General features: G+C 45.1%; 1 protein-coding gene across 5 annotated transcripts in view; it reads left to right on the forward strand.

Moving 5' to 3' along the window:
* Positions 1 to 23,916, forward strand: part of LOC127003237 (sodium-dependent serotonin transporter-like) — a 49,795-nt gene extending 25,879 nt beyond the window's left edge. For 4 of the 5 annotated variants that reach the window (XM_050869633.1, XM_050869634.1, XM_050869632.1 and 1 more), the window contains 12 exons: positions 497 to 628; positions 2,575 to 2,758; positions 3,385 to 3,694; positions 4,025 to 4,096; positions 5,567 to 5,666; positions 6,826 to 7,076; positions 7,853 to 8,050; positions 9,595 to 9,768; positions 13,115 to 13,234; positions 13,840 to 13,980; positions 20,317 to 21,437; positions 23,444 to 23,916. In XM_050869633.1, coding sequence (XP_050725590.1) covers positions 497 to 628; positions 2,575 to 2,758; positions 3,385 to 3,694; positions 4,025 to 4,096; positions 5,567 to 5,666; positions 6,826 to 7,076; positions 7,853 to 8,050; positions 9,595 to 9,768; positions 13,115 to 13,234; positions 13,840 to 13,980; positions 20,317 to 20,529 — 1,895 coding nt within the window. In that variant the 3' untranslated portion in view covers positions 20,530 to 21,437; positions 23,444 to 23,916. Of the gene's footprint in view, positions 1 to 496; positions 629 to 2,574; positions 2,759 to 3,384; positions 3,695 to 4,024; positions 4,097 to 5,566; positions 5,667 to 6,825; positions 7,077 to 7,852; positions 8,051 to 9,594; positions 9,769 to 13,114; positions 13,235 to 13,839; positions 13,981 to 20,316; positions 21,438 to 23,443 lie in introns of those variants that run through there. The other variant, XM_050869636.1, reaches the window with a different exon arrangement.
* The last annotated feature ends 413 nt before the right edge of the window (positions 23,917 to 24,329 follow it).

Consider the following 24,329-nt stretch of genomic DNA (forward strand, 5'->3'; position numbering starts at 1 on the left):
TTCATTCCATGCTATTGTTTTCCTTCTATCTTTTATATTTCCGTTTGCTCGTACTTTCTTACCTATTTCCCCTTTCTCCTCCCTTTCTTTCATCCTTCCTCCTTTGCACCCTTACTTCCTTCCTCCCTTTCTTATATTTTTTCTTAATGTGTGTGCTTGTTCTTTCTTCCATACATCCTTCATTCCTTTCCTTCCTCCCTTGCATCTTTTCTTTCTCTTTCTTTGCATCTTTTCTTTCTTTTCCTTCCTTCTTCCGTTTTTTCTACATCATTTCTTCCTTCTCCTTTCCACTACTCCCTTCTCACTCCCTTCCTTTCCACCATTTCCTTCTCTTTCCCTCCGTTTCTTCTTTTTCTTTCACCATTTCTTCCTCTTTCCTTGCATCCCTTCTTCCGTTTTCCTTTCATTCTTTCTTCCTTCTTCCTCCCATCAATATCTCTCCCTCCCTCCCTTCCTTTCACCCTCTCTCTCCCTCTCCCTCCCTTCCCTCCCTCAGCGGGCTTCCTGGGGGTGTACACGGTGCTGCTGCTGATTCTGGCGCCGCAGCTCAGCATCTTGGAGCAGACTATGGCGCAGTTCTCCTCCCTGGGCCCCACCACTATCTTCAGGTCCCTTCCCATCCTCACAGGTAAGGCAAGAGATGGGGGCGAGAACAAGGGTGAAGAGGGGGGGGGGTAAAAACTGTACACTTCAAATATTGTCTTTCTTCTTCCCCTACTGGACCTCTATCGTTAATCAACTTCGTATTGTTGTTATACACTTGATCAAAAATAACTTGGGCTCGTATCATCATCATCGTCGTCGTCATCTTCGTCAGCCTGTTTCACGCCATTGCATGGCATATTTTTCTTCCAAGCATTTTCTTTCGTCTCTGTCGTGTGCTTTATCAATGTAAACTTAGGCGGGGTTCCCACTATTCCGTTTTCACGAATCCGTCCAGAGATGAACTCAAGTTAAATTTTGGGTCCGTAACGGCGGTGGTGGTGCCAGTCCAGTGATGTTGAATATTCTACATATCATGAAAATATGAAATAGAAGTATTTAGCTACAAAATAACATATACAAGAAGTCGTTGTGATTAATGCTATCCATATGTTTGTCAACAAATGATGAGAGATGGACTGACGGAGTGGATCGTCCTTGCCGGGCGGCCGCTGTTTCGTTGACGTCATTTTGACGTCATTAACGTTGACAGATCCGTCAAGACGGAATAGTGGGAACCCCGCCTTAAACTGTGAAGTCCTAATAGAGAGACAGTTATTATATACTTTTATTTTTTGCATCAAGTTCGGAAATGTGAATGTTCCTGTTTTGTTGTTATTTTTCACCACCAAAGTTACATAATCAATAATGTAACACCACTTTCTCGATAATCCATAGAGGCGCGGTTCACAGTTACTTTTCACTCAGTCACATGATCACTTATACCACTTTCTCCATAATCTCAAGCACCACAGTTCACATTTACTTCTCTCCCTTCACAATCACATGCTCGCTAATGCCACCGCACAGTTCAAATAGGCACAGTTCACAATCACTTTTTTTTCACTGTACAGTCATATATTTAGCTTATATAACTTCATAATCCATAGAGGCGGTACAGTTCACGCGGTTTCTCTATTTTTCACCGGTAACTATATCCTTCTTCATGATCCTAAGCTCTTCAATTCGCAGGCAATCTCTTATCTCCACAATCAAACCTTTATCAATAACTAACCTTCTATGATGATCCGCTGCGCTTTATTTCGCAGTTAATCCCTCCTCTTTTTAAACCCAATCCTTCACTTATAATTAGATTTTCCTTCACGAGCCCTATTGCTTCACTTCGTAGTCAATTCCTTTTCTTCACATCCAGATCTTTACTATGAAAAAAGGATGACTAAGTCTTTTCACGATCCTTAAAGCTTTATATCGCAGTCAATCCCTTTACAAAAAACAAATCTTCACCATCTGGCAAATCTTTCTTCTTTATCTAAAGCGCTTCATTTGACGGTCAATCCCTCTCTTGAGTCAAATTGTAAGTATGCAAATCTTTCTACATTATTCATAAGCCTTCACTTCGCAGTCAATCCATCTTTCTTCACAACCAAACCTTCGCCAGTAAGCAAATCTTTTTTCATTATCCACAGCGCCTCCATTTCGCAGTCAATCCCTTCTCTCACAAGCAAGCCTCCCTTCACGATGCTAAACACTTCATTTCGCAGTTAATTCCTTGTTTTTAACACCAAATCATCACCAATAACCATATATTTCGACATTATCTAAAGCGTTTCAAACTTTAGGTAGTTAAATTAATTCTTTTCAATCTAAACCTTCCTTCGCGATCCCAAACAATTCACTTCGCAGTCAACCCCTTAAATCCTCTTCAAAAACAAACCTTTCTTCATTATCTATCAAAACTAAACCTTCCTCACAATCATAAGGACTTTTACGCAGTTATTTTTTTTCACAGTTAATCTCTTCTCTTCAAAACCAAACCTTCACCATGCAGTAATCCAAACCTTCCTATACCATCTAAAGCCTTTCACTAACCACGCAGAGCACCTCACCAACCCCCCACCTCTCCCCGTGCAGGCGTGGGCGTGGGCATGGTGTGTGTGTGCGCGGTGCTGATGCCCTACACTAGCACCGTGCTGGCCTGGACCGTGCAGTACACCGTGGATTGCCTGCAGAAGGAGGTGCCCTGGAGCACGTGTCCCCCGGGAGCTAAGAACACCACCTGCCCCGACGAGCTCTCCCCCAGCGAGTATTACTTCATGTACGCTTCGTCACGTTAAGTTCATTTTCTGTTCTTAGTCATCATTGGAATACCTTCATTCTTTGTATACTCTTTGATCACTGATGCTCTCTTCCTGCCCCTCCACGTCATAGCCATACAGCATCCTACTCTCCATTCCTCATTGTGTGTTTCTTGGGCCCATTTTCACAAATATTTCGGGACTAACACACCCATATTGGGCTTTCGTAGAGGTTGTGTTGGTATTTCCATGCGGAGTGTTATGATCCTGGTGATAGTTTGATAAGGCTTTTGCACCATGAATAAGGAAAACACTCGTGGGAACCCGACTAATCTCTTTTGTGGCCCTAAAAAATGTGAGAGCCGAAAGTGTCTGAGAAAATGGACCTCAGCTTCTCTGCCCATCATTTTTATTCCATCTTATTTTCCTTGTTCGGGCATATTTTCGTCCTTTTTCCTTGCATCTTTCTTCCTTTTTCTCTCCACCGTTTCTTATATTTTCTTTACATCATTCCTTCCTTTTTCTTTCCATCTTGCCTTCTTTCTCTCCTTCCCTCATTCTTGCCTCTCTCCATCTCTCCTTCCTCGTCTAACCCCTCCACCCATGGAGGTCCCTTATTACCTCCATGCCTCCATCCCCTTTCCAGGCGGACGCTGCTGGGGACGAACAGCGAAGAGGACGGCAACTCGCCAAGAGGCGAGCAGGGTGTGGTGCTGAGTCTGGGTCTGACGCAAGGGCTGGTGTGGCTCGGGGTGATCCTGGCGGTGTGGCGCGGCGAGGCGTGGCGGGCGGGCGTGGTGTCGCGGGTGTGGGCGCTGGTCACCGCGGGCGTGCTGGTGGTGCTGATGGTGTACGGCCTCCAGGAGCCCTCCAGCGGCGTGGGGCTCGGCCAGGCCTTCATCTTCACCTGGCACGACCTGGACAAGCCTGACCTCTGGCTGGACGCGTTTGGACAGGTGTGTGGTGGGGGTGTTGGGGTGGTGTTGTGTTGTGTTGTGGTGTGTGTGTGTGTGTGTGTGTAGCAGATGAATCGAGAAAACGTAATGACTGCCTTCCTGATTTTCACCTCGTCCTTGCGCTCTTTTCTTTTTATGCCTTATGATTCTGTGATTCTCTCCTTACAACTCATTTATATATTCATCAACTCTTTAGGAGCAGCAAACAACCGGATATTTACTTCCTCTCTCAATAATTACGACTCTCGGGTTGTGTTTGCTCCCTTCCCTCATCCCGCTCTCCATAATTATGCTAACCACACCTTTACACTTTTTCTCTGGCTTCTGCAGGTGCTGTGGACGGTCGGACCCTTCATCGGTCTGCTTATCAACCGGGCGAGCTACAGGCACTTCAGGGACGCGGTAAGCCTCTTGTCTGTCTCCTCCATCCTTCTTCTGATTGGTATATCTGTTTGTTGGCTGTCCTTCACTTCGTCCTAAAGTCCTTCATGTCTTGCCTCGTTCAGTACTTCACTCGTTCCAATTTTCTTTATTTGTCTGTCTCCTTCGGTATCCTTTTTTTTTTTTGTCCTTCCCTTTCTCCTTCAGCCCGTTACGTCTTGTCTCTTTCACTGCTTTTCTGTTTTCTTTCTACACTTAAGGATTCGGGGAGTTACTTGTATGTCTCCGTTCGCCTTGTTTATCTATCGTTTGTCCTTCCCTTTCTCCTTCAGCTCTTTACGTCCTCTCTCCTTCATTTCTTCACTGCCTTCCTGTTTTCTTTACTTGTCTTCCTGTTTTCCTGTTTTGTCCTCCTGTTTTTGTTTTCCTGTTTTGTCTTCCTGTTTTGTCTTCCTGTTTTGTCTTCCTGTTTTTGTCCTCATGTTTTTGTCCTCCTGTTTTTGTCCTCCTGTTTTTGTCTTCCTGTTTTTTGTCCTCCTGTTTTGTCTTCCTGTTTTTGTTTTCCTGTTTTGTCCTCCTGTTTTGTCTTCCTGTTTTGTCTTCCTGTTTTTGTTTTCCTGTTTTGTCCTCCTGTTTTGTCTTCCTGTTTTGTCTTCCTGTTTTTGTTTTCCTCCTGTTTTGTCTTCCTGTTTTTGTTCTCCTGTTTTTGTTCTCCTGTTTTTGTCCTCCTGTTTTTGTCTTCCTGTTTTGTCTTCCTGTTTTTGTCCTCCGGTTTTTGTCTTCCTGTTTTTGTCCTCCTGTTTTTGTCTTCCTGTTTTTGTCCTCCTGTTTTTGTCCTCCGGTTTTTGTTCTGTTTTTGTCCTCCTGTTTTTGTCCTCCTTTTTTTGTCTTCCTGTTTTTGTCCTCCTGTTTTTGTCTTCCTGTTTTGTCTTTCTGTTTTGTCTTCCTGTTTTTGTTTTCTTGTTTTGTCTTCCTGTTTTCTTTACCTGCCATCCTGTTTTCTTGTTTGTCTCCTTCGTTCTCCTTCTGTCCTTTGGTTCCTGTCGCTTTCAATACTCCTCTGGGTTTGTTTGTTTTCTCTGGCATTTAAGGAAGCGGTGTGCAACTTCTCCTTCGCTCCCCTTCCGTCCCGTGGTATCTATCGTCTGTCCTACTTTTCCTCCTTCAGCCCTTTACGCCTTGCCGCTCATTATTTCACTACCATTATTTTTTTTCCTACACTACAGGGACGCGGTCTGTCTCCTTCATCCTCACTGTGTCTTGCTTCCTGTCGTTTGTCCTTCCCATCATTCTTCAGCACTTCACGTCTTCCTCTATTTATTTACTCTATCGCTGTCGTCTCCATACACTTTGGGGACAGAGAGAGCCACTTGTATGTCCCTCTCTCTCTCCTTCCCTCCTTTGCTTCTTGTCCTTTGTCCTTCCCTTCCTCCTTCAGCCCTTTACGTCCTGTTTTGTTCTTCATTATAATTATCGCCGCTGTCTTTTCAGATCCGCCAGGACGCCTACACCTCCGTCGTGGCCAACCTGGTAGTGGCGATGGTGTCCTGCCTCGCCGTCTTCCCCTTCCTCAGCCACCCAGTCGAGAAGAGTAAGTCCCTTATTCTTGACCATTTCGTTGCCCAAGTACACATTATTGACAAGGCTTTTGTAGGTTTTCTGGGTATTTGCACGTGTACTTTTACGGGCCTGGTGGTAGTCTGATCCTTCTTCTGTAGCCTGAACCTAAAAACACTTATTGAAAATCGATTAATCTACTTTTCGGGCTTTGGAAATAGTTGATGTGAGCGGCGGAAGCGTCTGAAAATGCCGACCTAAATCACCCCCTTAGAGCACTGCTGGAGAGGTTTCTAAGGGCGTGAATGAGGCTTCTAGGAGTGTAAATGAGGTTCGAATTGCGTGAATGAGGCTTCGAGGAGTGTAAATGAGGTTCGAATTGCGTGAATGAGGCTTCGAGGAGTGTAAATGAGGTTCGAATTGCGTGTGAAGCTTCGAAGAGTGTAAATGAGGTTCGAATTGCGTGTGAGGCTTCGAAGAGTGTAAATGAGGTTCGAATTGCGTGTGAAGCTTCGAAAGGGGCGAATGAGGCTTCCAAGCGCGTGAATGAGGCTTAAAAGAGAGTTGGAGGTGACGGGTCTTGTGTGTACTGCAGCTTATTTTCTCTTTTTTAATATCCTTTTAATCGCGTGTTTATTTTACAATCGCAGCTTCAGGGAGACGTAAGCGAGTGATGAAAGATAATGACAACAGCAAATTTTATAGTGTTAATGAAGTATGTTTTTTCTTGTTTTCTTTCATTGACGACGGCACGATTTCTTAATCTCCGAAGGAAGTCTTTTTTTTTTCATGTGTTTTTTTCATTGACGACGGCACGGCCCGCATCCTCAAACGTCTCGCCAACTTAATACATCTACCTAACAAGGCTCACGTAGAAGATGTAGGGATTTCCATGGGTGGTTTCCTGGCCCTAGTGGTACTTTAGCAAGGTTTCCACGCCATGTCGGGGAATGATTCATAAAAAAAACCAGACGTGTTTTCTCTGTGGCCTTCAAAAATAGTCGTGAAAGAGCCCGAAGTGTTAGAAAATACGGGTGAAGATTTCTTAGTGTGTAAAGGAAGTCGGATATTCTTCATGTTTTCTTTTACGTGTCGCAGCGCCGGGTGTGGAGATCTGAGGTGCTGGTCATGGTGCCGCAGTAGTAGTGGTGATCGATTTTTTTATATGATGTCTTCCTTGGTGTGTGCCGCAGCTCCGGGCTTCTTCCTGGTGGAGTCCTCGAAGGCGATGATGTCGATGGAGGTGCCGCAGCTGGGGGGCGTCCTGCTCTACCTGGGGCTCTGCAAGGGACTCTTCGACCACACCCAGATCCTCGCCTTCACCGTCACCGTGGGCGTCTCAGACCTCCTGCCGGGGCGCTGGCGGGGCGGCGGGAGGTTCTTCTTCTGCTGCTTCGCCGTCTGCGTCTTCGGGTTCCTCTGCAGTCTTCCTTACGTCACCCACGTGAGTTTGTACCTTGTGCAGGGCGAGTGTGCGTGAGTCACCTGTTACACCTGAGCTCATGGCAGTGGTGGTGGTGGTGTTGGTGGAGGAGGTGGTGGTAATAGTGGTGGTGACGAGGTGGTAGTGGTGATGAAGGTGCTGATGGTGGTACTGGTGGTGTCAGCGTAGTAGTAGTAGTAGTGGTAGTAGTGGTAGTAGTAGTAGTAGTAGTAGTGGTAGTAGTAGTGGTAGTAGTAGTAGTAGTAGTAGCAGTAGTAGTGGTATTAATGTGGGGAGACATTCGCTTCAGTGCTCCAATAGTCCATAATAAAGGACGTGCTATTATTTTCAACCATTTTCTCTATACTCTTTTGTTAACCATGACTTATAGACCGTTTGTTTATTCGTTAGTTTATGACATTGTTGTATTCCTAAAGCAACACTATAGAGTTTCTTTTCATCGCTAGTTTATAAGTTTGTTTTTCGTCCATGTCTCTAGTTAAGATTATTGAAGCAGCAGTTTGTTTTCCCTCTTGATACATGAGTTTGTTTTCCTTCTTTATGTCTGAAAATTCAGCAGAGGCGAGAATGATTTGACCGTTGCAATGTCTCCAGTTCAGATTATGCAAGTTATTTCCTTCCTGATATCTGAGTTTTTAGGAGAGGCGAGTATGATTTGACCGTTGTAATGTCTCCAGTTAAGATTATGCAAGTTATTTTCCTTCCTGATATCTGAGGTTTTAGGAGAGGCGAGTATCAATAAGTGTTACCTTGTCTCCCTGTCTCGTGTGGTGCAGGAGGGCGTGTTCCTGGTGAAGGCCTTGGACAACTACGTGCCCTGGGCCAGCGGGCTGTTCCTGGGCGTGCTGGAGGTGGCGGGGCTCGTATACCTCTACGGCGCCACCACCATCGGCCAGCACTTCAAGTTGATGCTCAGGAGTGACGTGTCGGTCATCGTCTTCCTGTGGCGCTTCTTCCTCATGCCCATCCTGCTGGTGAGTCCTTATGTTCCTTCTCCCTTCATCCTAGCTCTCCTGTACCCCTATCTGCCTCCTTCTTCCTTCTTTGCATCATTTTCTTGTCTCTCATCTTCTGTTTTCTCCTTCCCATTCATTCTGTTCTGTTCTTCTTCCTTTCTCCTATCTTTCCTGAGTCGCCTCTTTGCTTCCTTTCCTTTCATTCCTTGTCTCTCATCTTCAGGGTTTCTGCCTTTTTACATCTTTCTTTTCTCCTTCCTCCTCGTTCCCCTTCTCCCTCCTTGCTTTCTTTCTTATTCCCCTTCATCTTCCTGTGCTGCTTCCTCTTCCTGCACATCTTTTTGCTGAGTTACGTCGATCACTGGAATAGACTCCCACCGTCAGTTGTTAGCGCACAGAGTATCAATAGCTTCAAGTCTTCATTGGATAAGTACTTCAGGGATATAAGATTATACTGACCCTTCTTCGTATATTTTCAGACAGATTGCAGCAAGACGTCAACCTAAATTCATATTATTCTCCCCCACAACCTAGATTGCAAGTAGCGTAAGTTAACAATAGAGTAAAGCAACAGTTAATGTCCGCATGACAGGTGGAGTGAGGTGTGGGTGCAGTAAGGTGACAGGTTACTGGTGCCGTGCCTAGTACCGCCGGTAAAACGAGGATCAACCCTCCACCTGTGCCCCTGAAACTAAACCTCACCCATCGTGAGTATTAGGGGGGATCCTGAGGCTGCCCTGTGTAGGCCACTCGTCCTCTTCCATTCTCCTTGTGTTTCTGTGTTCTTATGTTCTTATGTAATGAAGTCATTTTCCCCCACAGCTTAGGTTACCAGTAGTGTAAGTTAAGGGTAGTAATTTCCTCTTATTTCTCTCTTTACTGTAAAATTTCCATGTCCCTTTCTTCCTTAAAGGTACATGGTGTTCTCTTCTAACTATTTCCTGCCGGCACGTTGCTGGAGGGAGAGGTGGGTGGGGAGGAGCCTTCATCTATTCTATCCTGTCCTACCACATGTAGATTACTAGTTGTAGCGGTAGTAAACAGACACCCTCGCCATAGACCGATAGGTCTTCTGGTGTCTGTTCTTCCTATGTATTCCTATGTATTCCTCCTCCTCCTCCTCCTCCAACTCCTTTTACTCCTACTCTTTTGTATTCTTCTTCCTCTCTCCGCTATCTCCTTATACACTTGCTATTCCTCCTCATCCTTTTATTTTCTCTCCTCCTTCTCCTCATCTCCTTTCACCCGCATACTTTTACTCCAACTCTTCCCTATTCGTTCTCTTCCTTTCTCTGTTCCATTTCTTCTACCTCATTTTACTCTTCCTCTTCTTTCTCTGTTCTAACCTCCTCCTTATCTTCTTTCACGCGCATTCTTTTACTCCAACTCTTCCCTATTCTTCTTCTTCTCTTTCTTCCATCTCTTCCACTTCCTTTTTACCATTATTCTTCCTTCTCCTGATTCTCTTTTCTCTTCCCCATCTCAACTTCTTTTATCCTTCCCTTTCCTTTCGGACACTCCACTCACAACGCATCCTTCACCCCCTCCCCCCTTCCACACAGGCGCTGGGCGTGTGGGCGTGCGTGGTGGGCGTGAAGGAGCCGCTAACGTGGGAGGATACGCAGCTGTCGGAGGCGCGGGAGGATGCCTACAAGGTGGTGGCCCTGGTGTTGGCGCTTCTCCCGGCCGGCGTGGCGGTGGTGGTGACGGCGGTGCAAGTCTTCAGGCACGCACGGGTGAGGAAGGGGAGGTGCTGGTGGGCTGGTTTGGGTTGGTTTGTCTGGTTCCTGCGCTGGTTTAGATGGATGGTGGATGGTTCTTGATTTGTTTAGTCTTTATTTCCTTTGTTGCTTCTTCCTATTTTTTTCTTCCATTTCTTTTAGTTCATTCGAGTGTTTTGATTTTGTTGTTGTTGTTCGTTTGAGTGTTTTAAGGCATATCTACTTCATGTTTTGCTGTTGATCGCCTGTTTTTTTTCTCATTGTTTCCACTTCTTTCTTTTTTTTCTCACCTGTTCCTCGTTGCTGTTCTCTTTTCTTCCCATTTTCTCTTGCTTTTTTTTCTCTCTTTTCAGTTCCTCGTCTCTGTACTCTTGACTGTGAACCTGCCTGGATGGATGGGAGGGTCTTGCTTAGCTGCTCCTCGTCACTTCTTCTGTTTCTCCTCTTCTGTATTTTCTCTTGCCTGTTCTTAGTCTTTGATCGCCTGTGTTTGTTGGACTGGACGGATGGTTCTTGTTGTTTTGCCGTCTTTTGTGTCTCTTCTTTTGTTCTCCCTTCCTGTGTTCTCTACTGTGTGTTTCTCTTGCCTGTTCCTCGTCTCTATTCTGTTTGTAGCTCTGTTTCTTCTTTACCGGTCCTTAGTCTCCATTCCTCTGTTTGTAGCTGTTTTTTCTTTAGCGGTTTTTAGTCTCCCTTCCTCTGTTTGTAGCTCTTTTTCTTCCTTAGCGGTTCTTAGTCTCTCTTCCTCTGTTTGTAGCTCTTTTTCTTCCATAGCGGTTCTTAGTCTCTCTTCCTCTGTTTGTAGCTGTTTCTTCCTTAGCGGTTCTTAGTCTCCCTTCCTCTGTTTGTAGCTGTTTCTTCCTTAGCGGTTCTTAGTCTCCCTTCCTCTGTTTGTAGCTCTGTTTCTTCCTTAGCGGTTCTTAGTCTCCCTTCCTCTGTTTGTAGCTGTTTCTTCTTTAGCGGTTCTTAGTCTCCATTCCTCTGTTTGTAGCTGTTTCTTCTTTAGTGGTTCTTAGTCTCCCTGCCTCTGTTTGTAGCTCTGTTTCTTCCTTAGCGGTTCTTAGTCTCCCTTCCTCTGTTTGTAGCTGTTTCTTCTTTAGCGGTTCTTAGTCTCCCTTCCTCTGTTTGTAGCTGTTTCTTCCTTAGCGGTTCTTAGTCTCCATTCCTCTGTTTGTAGCTGTTTCTTCTTTAGCGGTTCTTAGTCTCCATTCCTCTGTTTGTAGCTGTTTCTTCTTTAGCGGTTCTTAGTCTCCCTTCCTCTGTTTGTAGCTGTTTCTTCCTTAGCGGTTCTTAGTCTCCCTTCCTCTGTTTGTAGCTGTTTCTTCCTTAGCGGTTCTTAGTCTCCATTCCTCTGTTTGTAGCTGTTTCTTCCTTAGCGGTTCTTAGTCTCCATTCCTCTGTTTGTAGCTGTTTCTTCTTTAGCGGTTCTTAGTCTCCCTTCCTCTGTTTGTAGCTGTTTCTTCTTTAGCGGTTCTCAGTCTCCATTCCTCTGTTTGTAGCTGTTTCTTCTTTAGCGGTTCTTAGTCTCCCTTCCTCTGTTTGTAGCTGTTTCTTCTTTAGCGGTTCTTAGTCTCCATTCCTCTGTTTGTAGCTGTTTCTTCTTTAGCGGTTCTCAGTCTCCATTCCTCTGTTTGTAGCTGTTTCTTCCTTAGCGGTTCTTAGTCTCCATTCCTCTGTTTGTAGCTGTTTCTTCTTTAGCGGTTCTTAGTCTCCATTCCTCTGTTTGTAGCTGTTTCTTCTTTAGCGGTTCTTAGTCTCCCTTCCTCTGTTTGTAGCTGTTTCTTCTTTAGCGGTTCTCAGTCTCCATTCCTCTGTTTGTAGCTGTTTCTTCCTTAGCGGTTCTTAGTCTCCATTCCTCTGTTTGTAGCTGTTTCTTCTTTAGCGGTTCTTAGTCTCCCTTCCTCTGTTTGTAGCTGTTTCTTCCTTAGCGGTTCTTAGTCTCCATTCCTCTGTTTGTAGCTGTTTCTTCTTTAGCGGTTCTTAGTCTCCCTTCCTCTGTTTGTAGCTGTTTCTTCTTTAGCGGTTCTTAGTTTCCCTTCCTCTGTTTGTAGCTGTTTCTTCTTTAGCGGTTCTTAGTCTCCATTCCTCTGTTTGTAGCTGTTTCTTCTTTAGCGGTTCTTAGTCTCCATTCCTCTGTTTGTAGCTGTTTCTTCTTTAGCGGTTCTTAGTCTCCCTTCCTCTGTTTGTAGCTGTTTCTTCTTTAGCGGTTCTTAGTCTCCATTCCTCTGTTTGTAGCTGTTTCTTCTTTAGCGGTTCTCAGTCTCCATTCCTCTGTTTGTAGCTGTTTCTTCTTTAGCGGTTCTTAGTCTCCCTTCCTCTGTTTGTAGCTGTTTCTTCTTTAGCGGTTCTCAGTCTCCCTTCCTCTGTTTGTAGCTGTTTCTTCCTTAGCGGTTCTTAGTCTCCCTTCCTCTGTTTGTAGCTGTTTCTTCCTTAGCGGTTCTTAGTCTCCCTTCCTCTGTTTGTAGCTGTTTCTTCTTTAGCGGTTCTCAGTCTCCCTTCCTCTGTTTGTAGCTGTTTCTTCCTTAGCGGTTCTTAGTCTCCCTTCCTCTGTTTGTAGCTGTTTCTTCCTTAGCGGTTCTTAGTCTCCCTTCCTCTGTTTGTAGCTGTTTCTTCTTTAGCGGTTCTTAGTCTCCCTTCCTCTGTTTGTAGCTGTTTCTTCTTAGCGGTTCTTAGTCTCCTTCCTCTGTTTGTAGCTGTTTCTTCCTTAGCGGTTCTTAGTCTCCCTTCCTCTGTTTGTAGCTGTTTCTTCTTTAGCGGTTCTTAGTCTCCCTTCCTCTGTTTGTAGCTGTTTCTTCCTTAGCGGTTCTTAGTCTCCCTTCCTCTGTTTGTAGCTCTGTTTCTTCTTGAGCGGTTCTTAGTCTCCATTCCTCTGTTTGTAGCTGTTTCTTCTTTAGCGGTTCTTAGTCTCCCTTCCTCTGTTTGTAGCTGTTTCTTCCTTAGCGGTTCTTAGTCTCCCTTCCTCTGTTTGTAGCTGTTTCTTCTTTAGCGGTTCTTAGTCTCCATTCCTCTGTTTGTAGCTATTTCTTCTTTAGCGGTTCTTAGTCTCCCTTCCTCTGTTTGTAGCTGTTTCTTCTTTAGCGGTTCTTAGTCTCCCTTCCTCTGTTTGTAGCTCTGTTTCTTCTTTAGCGGTTCTTAGTCTCCATTCCTCTGTTTGTAGCTGTTTCTTCTTTAGCGGTTCTTAGTCTCCATTCCTCTGTTTGTAGCTGTTTCTTCTTTAGCGGTTCTTAGTCTCCATTCCTCCGTTCGTAGCTCTGGTCGGATGGTTCTTTTACATTTCCTTATCTATTTCCTTTTGTGTTCTTGTCTTGGTGTTCTTCGTCTGTTCTGTGCGTGGTTGACTGATTGACTGATGCTCCGGCAGGATTTTCATCAGCTGCTGGTGCCAAATGAGTCGTGGGGACCCGCTCTGGCCGGGCACCGCGCTCTCTACACGCCGGGGATCCTGCGGGCAAAGGCAAGGGCGCCCTATCTCGTGGTGCAGGTGAGTGGTGGTGGTGGTGGTGGCGACGGTGGTGGTGGGTGTTGTTGGTGGTATAGGTGTTCCGTCCCCCGTGCAGCACACAACACTGAGGCCCAACACGGTGATGCTTTCTTCTTGCCATCACCCACGTGTCTCCTTCTTCAGGTGCAAGAAGGAGACAAGCAAGTGCTATTTTTGTCCCCCATTATTTTATTCTTCTTACTTTACTGTCACTCACTTTTGTCTGCTCATCGAGGGAACTGTTTGGGTTTATATATTTATTTTTTCTTTTGTTTTCTTTTGATGCCCTTTCATGGATCTCAATAATAATAATAATGGTAATAATATAAAGTAGTGAGCGATTGGAATGAATTGAGCAGATATTTAATTACTGTATATATGAAAGTTTTAAAAAGAGTTCATATAGAGTTCTCATAGAGTTCAGGAGCAGTGATTAGCGGGCTTTTTTTCGTTATTGTTTCTTTTTTCTTTTGCCCTTGAGCTGTTTCCTTTGCTTTAAAAAAAAGTTATTGATGGGGGAAGGCAGAGGGTGTATAACTAGTACTCGAGATCTGCCATGCACGCGCCGATTGGCCTCATGTGGTTTCCTTATAACCCTCATATAGATGGATACTGAAGGCGAGAATGAGCTCCCAGGGAAGGGGTGGCTGCCTTTCGGGTTCTTCTGGGTTCCTTCCAAATCCGAGACGCAGCTGCTGCCCTCTAGCGACGGCCCCACCAAGATGCTGCTCGCCAGGTACCTCAAGGTGGGTGTGTGGGATCTTCACTGTTTTGGGGCACGCGAGGGGCGGCTGCTGAAGGCCCTGGCGCTGCAACAGTAACGTAGCCGGCGAGGTTGTGTTCTAAGGTGCTATTAATGTTTATAACCTTGTGAATCTTCATGTGAGCACCTTAGTGTTGGTAGCAGGGGCGGATCCAGAAAATCAATTTGGGGGGGCCCGCTGGTAAAATTTCAAAAGTTAGCGACAGCGGTTCTTTGCTTAAAATCCGCAGCTCCCGAGCAATCAATGTATATGTGACATATCATTTTTTCTTGTATCTATATATGTAGTGCAATCAATATTTAAGCTGGCAAGCAATAACAAGAAACAATTTAAATTGTACATCCGACCAGTAAAAAGGCAGATCTGAACAGGTAGAAATCGTCAAGAAAACTAAACCTTTATTTCGATATGTAAGCAGCAAGGGTGATCATAATACAGGGCATATATAAATAACAAACCTAACCTTTACAAAAAAGAGCTAATATGTAAAATTAGACAATAGACAGTAGAAGGAACCTTGTGTCCTTCAATGCCTCAAAAACTCAATTTCTCCACCTATCAACTCGACACAATCTTCCAAACACCTATCCCCTATTCTTCGACAACACTCAGCTGGCACCTTCTTCAACACTAAATATCCTCGGTCTATCCTTAACTCAAAATCTCAACTGGAAACTTCATATCTCCTCTCTCGCTAAATCAGCTTCCTCGAGGTTGGCGTTCTGTATCGTCTCCGCCAGTTCTTCTCCCCCGCACAGTTGCTATCCATATACAGGGGCCTTGTCCGCCCTCGTACGGAGTATGTATCTCACGTGTGGGGGGGCTCCACTCACACAGCTCTTCTGGACAGAGTGGAGTCTAAGGCTCTTCGTCTCATCAGCTCTCCTACTCCTACTGATAGTCTTCTACCTCTAAAATTCCGTCGCGATGTTGCCTCTCTTTCTATCTTCTATCGCTATTTTCACGCTGACTGCTCTTCTGAAATTGCTAACTGCATGCCTCCCCCCCTCCCGCGGCCCCGCTGCACACGACTTTCTACTCATACTCATCCCTATACTGTCCAAACCCCTTATGCAAGAGTTAACCAGCATCTTCACTCTTTCATCCCTCACGCTGGTAAACTCTGGAGCAATCTTCCTTCATCTGTATTTACTCCTGCCTACGACTTGAACTCCTTCAAGAGGAGGGTATCAGGACACCTCTCCTCCCGAAATTGACCTCTCTTTCGGCCACCTCTTTTGATTCTTTCTTTTTTAGGAGCAGCGAGTAGCGGGCTTTTTTTTTATTATTGTTTCCTTTTTTTGTGTGCCTTGAGCTGTCTCCTTTGTTGTAAAAAAAAAAAGCTGAAGATAAAATGGAATTCTTATAGGGCTTTTTTTACGTACATGGGATTGAGGTAACACATTTGCAAAGATTGGCTGATCTAAAGAATTATATTTACAAATTCCCAAGTATTCAACAAGTGCCTCACCAAGCAAAGAGTAATCGGCGGTTTTTTTCGCCGAATTTGCTTATCACTCTCTCGACTGAAATGGGGATATCATAGTGGACACAGAGGAGGGCAAGTCCGTTCAGGCGCTCTTGGCCGACGGTACTCCTCAGATAGGTTTTCAGCCTTTTCAATGCTGAGAAAGACCTCTCGGCTTCCGCGTTGGAGACTGGAAGCGTCAACAGAGTTTTCAAGAGAATGGCGAGATTGGGGAACATGCTGGTGTGTGCCTGGGCTTTTTTTATAGTTTGGGAGATCGGAACAGATAATGCCCTGCTCTCCGCTTCCACCTTCACGAGTGTCAAGGATTCGATGTCGAGCTCGTAGAGCTTCACCGCTTGAAGCACAGCCGCAACATCCGTTTCGGGACCTTTTAGGAGTTGCTTGAGCTGAAGTGCGACAGGCACTGTGTCATCGCCGAACCGACTCTTCAACTCAGCCAAGACGTGGTCCACGAACGGAATGTACACCGCCCGGCGGTAGTACTCCTCAGCATTCTCGCACGGAACATTTGATCGCTGGGTCTGTCGTCCACAGAGTCGTGGCACAGGGATGGTGTCATGCGATGACCCCACCTCGACCAAAAGCTCTTCCGCTTTCATGAACACGTCGTGGAAATGATTCTCCGCATCTGCTCTGAACTTGGCAAAAATGGTCTCGATGCCACGAATCGTGGCATAGGCTGACACCAGGTCGCCATCTTTTCTCTGAAGAGTTCGGCTCGGCTCGAGAGTATGCGCCAATATACACTCCACTACAACCAGTCCAACGAGAAAGCGGGGAACACGTATGGCGATGAGGAGCCCAGTGGTGGCGTCAAGTTCTTCCTCGAGAAAAACAGCGATGACAGGCAGAAATTCAACGAAATAAACCCAGCACTGCGTCATGCCTCTCAATGCACCTGGTGGGGCACAGGAGAACAAGCTTTTCGTGCTTGGCCGAGGTAAGCTTGACAACCTCGATCTGTGAAGCGGAGAGAGCTCATATTCGAAGAATGAACGTAGTTGTACACCTCGGTCAGTGTTTGAAGAGCGATCTTCACTTCCTTGACGTCACACGCCTTCGTCAGTACTAGATTCTGCCAGTGGTTAAAGCAGTGGATTGGCTTGGCCAGGGTGTACTTCTTCATGAGTACTGCGGCACACCCTTTGAATTGTCCCATCATGGCACTTGCTCCATCGAAACCAAGTCCCCTGCACTTGACCATGTCCAATCCGAGGTCTTCAACGGTGCGCAAAAAGGAGCCAGGCTAAACCTTTACCGGTGAGGTCATGGGCGTGCACAAAGGCAAGGAAGTCTTCCCTTATTTCCTCTTCGAAGTGCCGAATGATGATAGTGGCCTGCACTAAAATTCACTTTCTGCTTGCATGTGAGGAATGAGTTCACAAAGATTTTTTCCTAGGCCTTTAAATCTTGCTCTATAATATTCAATATACGATTCCGTAACTTAAATACTGAAAATAAAGAAAGAAAATGCTGAATTCTCCAGAAATGCAACAGAAAGGTACCAGTTTTCGTTTTGACTCTCTGAAAGTGGACATTTTAGCAGATGGGGGGGGGGTCGTCCGACACCCCAGGCCCCTCCCCCCCCGTGGGTACGGCGTACTACGGCCCTGCACGAGTATATAGATTGTTAGATGAGTGCGGGGCTCATAAGAGCGCGGGGCCCTTGTCCCCCTTTTTTTCAAAAAGGGGGACAAGTCTCATCCAGGAAACTATCGACCAATTAGCCTGACATCGATTGTTTGTAAGTTAATGGAGACTATCATTCGCGACAATATAGTTAAATTCTTCGAAGAAAATAATATAATAAATAATTCGCAACATGGCTTCCGTAGTAAACGTTTGTGTTTAACTAACTTACTTGATTTTTTTCATTATATTTTTGAGGTGTTCGATCGATGAAAGCAGATCAGTAGATATCATATATCTGGATTTTCAAAAGGCATTTGATAAGGTCCCCCACGAACGATTGCTCAGCAAACTATTGGCGCACGGTATCTCGGGTAACATTCACAATATTGGCTTGTGGACTGGCTCTCTGAGGGGAAACAGAGAGTAGTTCTAAACGGTGTTACATCTAACTGGTTCGATGTCAGAAGCGGCGTACCTCAAGGATCAGTGCTTGGCCCCATGCTCTTCTTAATTTATGTTAATGATATCGATGATGGGCTCACTTGCAAAGTATCAAAATTTGCTGATGACACAAAAATTGCTAGTAAAGTAACTGCGACACTCGACGAAGAAGCTTTACAATCAGATCTAGATCGACTTGCACGTTGGGCCAATCAATGGCAAATGAAATTTAACGTTGACAAATGTAAAGTGTTGCACATCGGAAAAAATAACAATCGCGTTCGGTACGTAATGAACGGCCAACAACTTTCTGCAGTAAGTAAAGAAAAGGATCTAGGAATCACTAAATCAAGCGATTTAAAGCCCGGTCAGCATTGTTCAGAGGTTGTTAAAACTGCAAACAAATTGGTTGGCTTCATCGGACGAGTATTTAATAATAAATCGGAAAAAGTAATATTAAAACTGCATAATTCGTTGGTTCGACCCCGTCTAGAGTACTGTGTACAGTTTTGGTCTCCCTATTACAGAAAAGACATAGAAAAGTTGGAACGGGTTCAACGAAGAGTAACAAAGATGATTCCTAGGTTGAGAAATTTATCATATGAACAAAGGCTTAAAGAAGTAAATTTATTCAGCCTATCAAAACGAAGAATGCCAGGCGATCTAATAGAAGTGTTTAAAATGTTTAAAGGATTCAGTGATATTAATGCGGAAGATTACTTTACAATTGATCGATCAAATAGAACAAGAAGAAATCACAATTTGAAGATAAGTGGTAAAAGATTATCGTCGCACGAAGCTAAACACTTCTTCAATCGAGTTGTTAATGTTTGGAACTCTCTACCCTGTGATGTCGTTGATAGTACAACAGTTACGGCCTTTAAGAATAGATTAAACAAGTATTTTGAATCCAACCAGCAACTAAGATATTACTCATTGTCGTAATAACGTTAAGTTCTTTCGAATACTGGTGTCCTTGTCCGCTTTTATCGCCCGGTTAGTGGTAGCAGTTATGGTAATTTTTTCCTCTTTCCTACATAATTTCCATGCAGTTTTTCCATGCTGCACGGTTCTTTCCTTTCCTGCCAGCTTTGGCTGGAGGGATGGGGGGTGGGGAGGAGCCTTCGCCTTTGCTGTCCTTCATCTTCCACCTTTGATTAGATACTTAGTGTACCTTGTCACAAACAGCCTCGTAAGGACCAGCAGGTCTACTGTTGTTTGTTCTTCCTTTGTGTTCCTTTGTGCCCGTTGTGCCCTGGCCCTGCAGGAGAGTGAAAAATTATATCAGACACAGAAATTTTTTCAATCTTGCCTGAGCATCCCGTCCACCTCCGCATAGTAAGGCCCAAGGAACCTATAGAGGAGGAATTTTTTTAAAGTTTGGAGGACAGCGTCCAGAGCTATCTAGCGGCGGCCGGCTTCGCTCCCCAGCTCTCTAGTTTTTTAGGGGTGTCTTAAATATATTTTATGTTTTCTCAATTCATGGGTATTTCAAATATTTTAGTTATCCTAATATTTTTTTGGGGGGCCCAGGCCATCTGGCTCCCCACCCCCGTATCCGCGCCTGCATATGCCTACAGCCGACGACACACTCCGTATTATAGTTGCAGCACATTATAAGCGAGTCAGTTCTGTACCGACTATCCGCATACAATCGAGATTATCTGGGGGGGGCGGAGATTTTTTTGGGCCCGGCCCCCCCCCCCCCCCTGTATCCGCCCCTGGTTGGTAGGTTGGTGTTCACGGCTTTCACTGATTTTGAAGTGTGAGGGACATCTCCTGAAGGTCCTGGCGCCCCTACAGTAACGTGGTCTGTGAGTTTTTTTTTGTTGTTGTTGTTGTAGTTCAGAAGGTATTATTATTTGCGAAGGCACCTTGATTCCTATTATGTCCTTCCTCTTTCTCTCTTTCTCTCCTTGAACTTAATATTAACTAGAGTAGAAATGCAACGGTTTGGAGCCATCTGATTAATGTAAAATCACTTAGGTTTAAGGACAGACCACCTAGTCTGGACCATGGGGTCTGTGTGGTCTGATTTTCTATGTAAATCTATGTAAATCTATTTCACTCGTTTCGTTATTATTTTTTTCTCTCTCTCCTTGACTACTCCTTTAATATCCCTTGTTCTTACCGGTCTATTACATTCACTGTGACACTTTTTTTATTTACATTCTTTCCCTTCTATCTTGTTCATCTCTGTGTGAAGTTCTGCTGATGGGCGAGGCGAACAGTGCCACAACCTTTCCCTGCAGGGTCGCATGGGGCTGTGTTCTGGAGTTCCGTTACTAAGAGGGGATGTCAGTGTCCCTTCGTTGCCCAAAGGGTGCGGCCACAACTGCACGCGGTTTGCTGGGAGGGTAGAGGGTAGCGGGACGCCTAGCGGGTCAGAGGCAAGAACAAACACATGCTATCTACTGTAATAGGAGTGGCCATACAGGACGCGGGTAGCGGGTAAGCTTGGAGGGAACCCACTACCCGCGCCCTGTATGGCCACTCTTATTAGATAACATGTGTTTGTTCTTGTCTCTGACCCTCTAGGCGTCTCGCTACCCTCTACCCTCTCAGCAAACCGCGTGCAGTGTGGTCGCACCCAAGAGTCGCTGGGGGCAGTGTTCTGAGGTGGTGTCATTGTATCGCTATGAGAGGTTAGCAGTGTCTCGTCTATGCCCTCACAGAGCCAGATTTACGCGTTTGTGTTCTGAGGTTCCATTATTGATGAAAGAGGTTATCAGTGTCCTTCCTTTGCCCTTCAGAGTCGCTTCAGGGACGTGAAGGACATAACTGAGGACGACGCGGGGAAGGCCGAGGAGGAGCGTGACGAGGGCTCGGAGGCTGAGGCGGCGGAGCAGTGGGTGCAGAAGGAGGTGGAGGCCGCCCCGCATGAGGGCACCAACAGCCTCGTATCCTCGGGCGTTGTCCTGCACCCGAAGACCCTCGTCGAGAACCATACGCAACACCTCCGCTGATCCTGACACGCCCACTCCTGAGGGCACGGCGACGTTGATTCGCCTTCCTGTTCCTGTACTGCTCCTTACACTCGCATTCTTCAAGGGACGGCTTGCGACCCTCCTCTGAATCGCGACATAATACTCGATAGATCGACATTTTTACGCGATAGTTACAATTATACCAGACGGCGGGAGGCTCACAGCTTTTAGTACTTACTGTCCAGAAACTTTCATATGGGCCGCGCGGGTAATATACTTTGGCTTAGATCACACCGGTTCGCAGTAGGAAAAGTTTGACCTCTACCTTAGACAGTGACTCATAAGAGAGAGAGAGAGAGAGAGAGAGAGAGAGAGAGAGAGAGAGAGAGAGAGAGAGAGAGAGAGAGAGAGAGAGAGAGAGAGAGAAGTCCGCTGCTCCGTCGGCCGCATCGAGTCTGAACTGATCGAGGAGGATCTGTTTTTCGGACGACACATGGAAGAGGATGAAGTGTGACATATAATCTACAGGTCTGGGAGGGGAGAGAAACAACGAGAACTCACCACGCAAGGATAAACAAATATTAAACTCTAAAAACATGTACCCGTTGGAAAGCTTACCTCCCCGTCCTTCACCCAGCGGTATGTGGTAACACTGTGCGCATGTGTTTCCCAACAAACTGACAGCAGTGGCCAGCAGAGGAGGTGACAGCCAGGACATTGCTAACAGCGGTTGTGGTTATGATGGTAGTGTCATCGATTGAGCGCTTAGAAATGGTGGGGGTAACAGTGGTGATGACAGTGATTGTGGTTTTAGCGGCATTAATACCCGACACTACCCTGGTGACGGTGCCTACATGGGTGGTGGTGGGCGTGGTGGGTGTGGGTCTCGCGCTGACGGCAAGAACGACCCTGAAACACGTCGACAAACACACCAACAAACACAAAACGTAAGTAGCAGAGGGATGACACGCAAACCCGAGTCCTGAAGGTGAGGGAACGAAACATGAACTGTGGCAAGGCTGACTGACATTTGCGCTGGATGAGACAGTCGCGTTTTTTCCTAGAATTTGCTCACACAGACACGCACAGATGAGGAATATTTGTCACTGCTGCAGAGACCAAGTGTCATATTCTTAAATACTTAGGCGCCCAAGCACACATTACTGACTAGGCTTTCGAAGGAGTTGTGGGCATTTCCAGGGGTAGTTTTATAACTCTAGTGTTCGATTGACCCGTCTTCTGTACCACGAACCCCCAAAAAACACTCATTAGAACCCGACTGATCTCATTTTAGGCCTTTGAAAATATTGATGTGAGAGGCGGAAGCGTCTGAGAATACCGACCCAAGATATAACGTTAATTAACTATAGACCGATGCGTTAACCTATACAAGAACGCGTTGGGCTGAAGGGAGAATACCATAGCTGGGCACGATAACAGAAAACCTTATTCCCGATAACCGATAACTGATAATGAAAAACCTTATCGGTGATAACCGATATTCGTTAACTGGAGACACAAATATAGGCGATAACCGATAACCGATACCCGATATAAATCCACAATTCCGATACTAGCTAGTGATAAGTCCGATAGGCTAAAACGATACTATATTGATATTTCAAATAAAAAACGTAGATGAATTCAAATTTTCATTATTTGTATTTTAGAAAACTTATAAAACCTGAAAACCACACGTTGACACGTACATATGGACGGTAATACTAGAAACGCCTAAACCGGTGTAGTGTTATTTGGCGTCCCCACCGTCAAAAGCTGGCGCTTTTGTTAACAAACACTGGCCTCTCGTGAACGGCGCATGCTCAGACCAGCAAGCGTAGACCTGTACAGTCTTACAAAGCTTTTTAACCGTAATTAAGAGTTGCTGGAAGGCTAAATCAGATACAGTACCACTACCACCATCCTCGCTGTTTCTAGAACGACACTCTATGTACGAGTTGTATTTATATGTACAGAGTGTCGTTCTAGAAAAGGCGAAGATGGTGGTAGTCTATGTCTGATTCAGCCTTCTAGCAACTCTTAATGTGTTAAAAAGCTTTGTGCGTTCACGAGAGACCAGTGTTTGTAAATAAAAGCGCCAGCTTTTGACGATGGGACACCAAATAACACAACACCGGGTGCCTTCAATACTATGGCATGCTCACAAACGAATATGGAATATCAAATTTGAGGCAGTGAATAATCATTTTTTGGGCAAAGTTAAATGATTTTACTCTTTAATATATTGATTTTTGAGTCTAACATAAAAAATAACCTAGTGTTTTAATGTTGATGATCTAAGTATGAAATCTCTTCACCGAAGATATTTCATACCCCGAAGTTTATTCATACGCATGCGCAGTAGTGAGGAAACAACGTTTTTTTTTCTGAGAGGCGGAAAAAATTATCGATTATCGCTAGTTTGGTTACAAAAGTAACGAAGATACCGATATATATTTAAATAAGTAGCGGATGGCCGATAACCCGATTTTGTTATCAGCGATAAAGTATCGCGATAACTTATCGCGTTAACGCCCAGCTATGGAGAATACTATAGGTAAGCTTACACAGACACGCACAAATATATACCACAGATCCAAAGACAAAGATACAACCTTAAAACCTACGCAAGGACGAGTGAGGCTGGAGAAACAAGACAACATAAAACGTGTGGGCAAGACTTTTTTTTTCCCGGACACCTCACACCTTCTTCTTCTTCTTCTTTTGACCTGTAACGCTTTGTACCGCTTCTTAGGTCCTCCTCCTCTCGTTCCTCCCTTCTGCTTATTCACACACCTTCCTTTTCAGTGTTATATGTTATTTTCTAACCTGAAATAAAGTCACTTATCTTCACTTATTCAGACATTTGTGCCCTTTTTTCCCAGCACTACGCGAGGAACACTTTAGCCAACTTTACCATTCTTCTTTCTGTTTCCTTTTTGTCCCCATACAGCCCCAACACCGTGTCGCCCAGCTGCCACTCCTCGCCATACCCACCTCGCACCCGGCTGTCCCTTCCCTCGTAACATAACAGTGTGAAGCGGTTAACCTCACTCATCTGTCATCACCGTCGTCATAAAGCTCTTCACTGTTCGCCGTTTGTCTGTTGATTGTTATGTCATTACAGCACAGTTTCCATCACTTGGGTTCGTTGTAGTGGTGGTTATACTTGGCTGTGGAGCATGTAAATAACACAAATACAGTAAAAATAGCTTTGTTAGGATAGCTGTAGAACATTATACTGTGTGTGTGTGTGTGTGTGTGTGTGTGTGTGTGTGTGTGTGTGTGTGTGTGTGCCAGGAACGAGAGCTTCCGTGTTGAAATTTCTATACGGAATCCTTATTAATGAGAACAGAGAGAGAGAGAGAGAGAGAGAGAGAGAGAGAGAGAGAGAGAGAGAGAGAGAGAGAGAGAGAGAGAGAGCAATTTAATCTTGTTCTAGGTTTCCGGTGACATCTACACAGCAGACTTAGACAACTAACTCTATATCCTTGTAAATAATCCGTCGTTCAAATGGCATCCGGCGTCTCACGAACAATATAATAAAAACAAACAAACAAGAAAACAAGCTCTTATTAAACTCTTCCCTATAATTTTACTTGACAAATAATAAAAGCTGTAGTTCTTATTATTTATCAAGTTGCTTTTATTATCTATATTTATTTGTTTACTCATCGACTGCATTTCCCTCACGAACGACGAGGCATAATGAAATCTAACCCACGACACAGAGGCAGAGGTGTGGCAATATGGCGGCGATGCATCAGTGAAGCCAAGACTCTTCCTTCCATCATTTGAAAGGACAATTATAATTTGAATGGGGCTAAGTTACCATTCGA

Source organism: Eriocheir sinensis, chromosome 25, assembly GCF_024679095.1.
Source record: "Eriocheir sinensis breed Jianghai 21 chromosome 25, ASM2467909v1, whole genome shotgun sequence".
In the NCBI taxonomy this organism is placed as follows: Eukaryota; Metazoa; Arthropoda; class Malacostraca; order Decapoda; family Varunidae; genus Eriocheir; species Eriocheir sinensis.